General features: G+C 39.6%; 1 protein-coding gene across 2 annotated transcripts; it reads left to right on the forward strand.

The window, feature by feature from the left end:
* Nucleotides 1-1,091: 1,091 nt before the first annotated feature.
* On the forward strand, nt 1,092-2,487 carry LOC113009528 (uncharacterized). Of its 2 annotated transcripts, XM_026147872.2 has the most exons (3): nt 1,092-1,497; nt 1,624-1,968; nt 2,227-2,487. In XM_026147872.2, the coding sequence occupies exons 1-3, from the start codon at nt 1,113-1,115 to the stop codon at nt 2,316-2,318; spliced, it is 822 nt and encodes a 273-aa protein (XP_026003657.2). In that variant the 5' UTR covers nt 1,092-1,112; the 3' UTR covers nt 2,319-2,487. The 2 variants fall into 2 exon arrangements, with proteins under 2 accessions (XP_026003657.2, XP_080160565.1); XM_080304439.1 differs by having other exon boundaries at nt 1,624-2,367.
* Nucleotides 2,488-3,184: the final 697 nt, after the last annotated feature.

The following is a 3,184-nucleotide window of genomic DNA, read 5'->3' on the forward strand; positions in this document are numbered from 1 at the left end:
TAGCCCTCAATGTCTACGTGTATTCAAAATTGAGAGGTGGGCAACGACGCCAGGGGTGAGGTGTACACCCTGATGGTAATTTGGACTCCGTGATTGTGCCCACCCCCAAGATCCTATATGTATGTGTAATGAGAGTGTGAGTAATGTGAATGTCTGAGTTGTGGGATAAAATTGAGGCAGAGGCAGCCAGAAGGGGACAGAGGGGGGGGGGTAGCCTCCTCTGCACCCTGGTGACATACCCCTACTCCAAGGCCCTGCATGTGTGGGTGGTTGTGGTGGAGCGGGAAGAGGGAGGCAGCTGGAGATGGGGAGGGAAGGAAGGGAGGGGCAGGTAACCCCTCCCTGGGGCTCCCCCGCTGACCCCAGTAGGCACTCCCACACTCCGCGACCCGCCAGGGAAAGGGGGCCCAGGCCCATCCAGACCGGGGCCCAGTGCAGCAGCGCCTCCCAGCCCCACAGAGCCCGGGACAGTCCACCCAACCCCACCACAGAGAAAACTGCACCCACCCCACCATCCACTCATCTTCCAGACTACATAAGACAGTAAACGCCCAGGCTGAGATCTTCCTCCACCTCTCCTGTATCTCCCCCTCCTGCAGAGAGAGTTCCTGAAGAGAGGAAAGCTCCTGCAAGATGTGACCATCTCCCCCAGCAGTTGAAGAGCCCCCCAAGAACAAATAATAATTAAACATTTTATTACCTGTTATTGCGCTTCATTAATTGTTATTACAATTAATATGACTGAACACCAGTAACAGTTTCTTATTTTAAATTTAAAAAAAATTGCATTTTGAAACATCAACCAGTCAAACAACAGTAAAATTACCAAAAAAAGAAAAAACACTTTCGAGGAAGTGTATTACCAGCATGTCAGCCAATCAGAATGATTTCTACTTGAAACACTTTGATGATCTTGTGACTAAACTTTCATTTAAGTAGGAAGGCATCTGTCATGCAAGACAAAGGTGTTTCACCACAATGATTGGAGTACAGACTGCTTTGATTCTTTTTACTACAATAGGTAAGTACAAGATGATCTAGTGTTGTCTACACAGATTTTAACAGGTGCAGTATAATGTAAAGACAATAGTATTTAAGAGGGAAGATTTGTAATGTTTACTGGTTTTGTCTCTTTTTGTCTTGTGTCTTCAGCTCTGATTCAAAGCGCAGAGGCTGCCCACCAGATCCCTTTGATTGAAGTTGAAGTTGGTAAAAATGTTACTTTGCAGTGTCCGGTTACAGAGAAGGACGGCAAATTTGTTCACTGGTTTAAGCAATCCCCAGGATATATGATCCAGACAGTTGCTACAGGATCTTACACAAAACAAACACTGAGTGAAGAATTTAACAACGGTCGTTTCTCAGTATCAGAGGGGCAGACTCTGTATTTTCTTTCCATGAGAAATGTCCAAAAAGAGGATGAAGCAACATATTTCTGTCAGTATGGATCAGCTTATTCACAGACCTTTAATACAAGCGTCTACTTGGCTGTAAATGGTAAACTATGTGATATGTTCATTTCTTTCTACCTCACTTAGTAATCACAAATGCTTTGAGGAAACCTGGTATTATATTTTTAAATATTTTAATTCCATTATCACTGCTTTTTACTAAACAACCCAGGTCACAGTGAGCAGAAATCAGTTTACGTGAAACAAACTCCGGAGGCAGTGTCAGTCCACCCAGGCAGCTCCGTGACTCTCCAGTGTTCACTTTTCTCCAATAACAACGAGAACAGAAGCGAGTGCCCAGATGAACACAGAGTGTACTGGTTCAGAGCAGGATCAGGACAATCCCACGCCACGATTATTTACACTCACAGAAACTACAGTCAAAAACAAGAGAGACGGCGTTGTGTCCACAGTCTGTCCAAAACTATTCAGAACTCCTCTGATGCTGGGATCTACTACTGTGCAGTGGTCACATGTGGAGAGATCGTGTTTGGTGAAGGAACTCAAGTGGAGACAAGTATGTGGTCACCGATTTTCTTTTTTTTTTTTACAACTAAACAAGTAAAGCAAAAAATCAAATTTGAACTTTGCAGCAATAATTACTTTATGTTGTTTAAGTAATAAAAAAGAAGTAATTTCACTCCTTCGGTGAAATTACTTCTTTTTTTTTGGCAAATTTACATAAAATATGTGAAGTAAATAGTTTGCTTTCTGATTTTGCTCTGGCAGAAATATAAAATAATATAATATAATATCTGTGCTTTTTTGATTCCAGGACAAAAATGGGACCCTGTGATCATTGTACTTGGGACGCTGTTGGCTCTCTGTGTAATTGTCATTGCAGTCCTTATTCTATCAAGAGATTGATGGTTTCTTTTCTTTTTCATCTTCAGTTAAGCACCCAGAATATCTTTATCTAGAATACAGAAATCATTGTATAGCTCAAAGGCAGAATTTACTAACAGTACTGTCATAATATGTATTATTACATTTTAATATCTGCAAAAAATAAAAACAAAAAACAAAAAGAACAAAATGCATGCATTTAAGCATCCTGAACAATTTCACAACATCGGCTTTGTGTTCTTCTTCACATTGAACAGGTCAGCTATTATGTATCGCTTTCAGGTTCATACTGTGGAATAACAATTACTTTTTAACTGTGCATGGCTGTGCATATCTGAATCAATGACAGTTCCATAAGAATAGAAACATGTTTTTAAAAATATATACATATTATAACCGCAGCAAACTCTATCGCTTATCATTATTTTTGTTAGACTGCAATGTTTCAGTCCAGGTGACCTTCGTCAGGTAAGGTGAAACTATTTTCACACAATTACTTAATTAATTGATTCCCATTTACCAAGGCAGAATACAATCAAACAATTTAGAAATAATAACTATTAGGCACATCACAGGTGTGTAGTATTGGTCAAATAATTTAACTGAATAACAACATTAGTTTTGTAAACAACCCTGTAGAAACCAAAAGGAAAGAAATGAGAACACACCTATTTTTAACTTACAGATCCAAAGAAGGACCAAAAATATCAGAAATTCTAAAAAACTAAAATTTAAAAATTAGTTTGTATCTGTGCTAAAAACTCTCTTTCATCTACTCCATGATGTGCACTATTAAAAATAATGCAGTTTGTTTGGGTGACAAAGTCCGCAAAGAAAATATCCAGGAAGCCTCACTTCTGTTCAATAATAAATTATGGTCTCCTTCC

The sequence above is a fragment of the Astatotilapia calliptera genome, chromosome 2 (assembly GCF_964374335.1).
Source record: "Astatotilapia calliptera chromosome 2, fAstCal68.1, whole genome shotgun sequence".
Taxonomy (NCBI): domain Eukaryota; kingdom Metazoa; phylum Chordata; class Actinopteri; order Cichliformes; family Cichlidae; genus Astatotilapia; species Astatotilapia calliptera.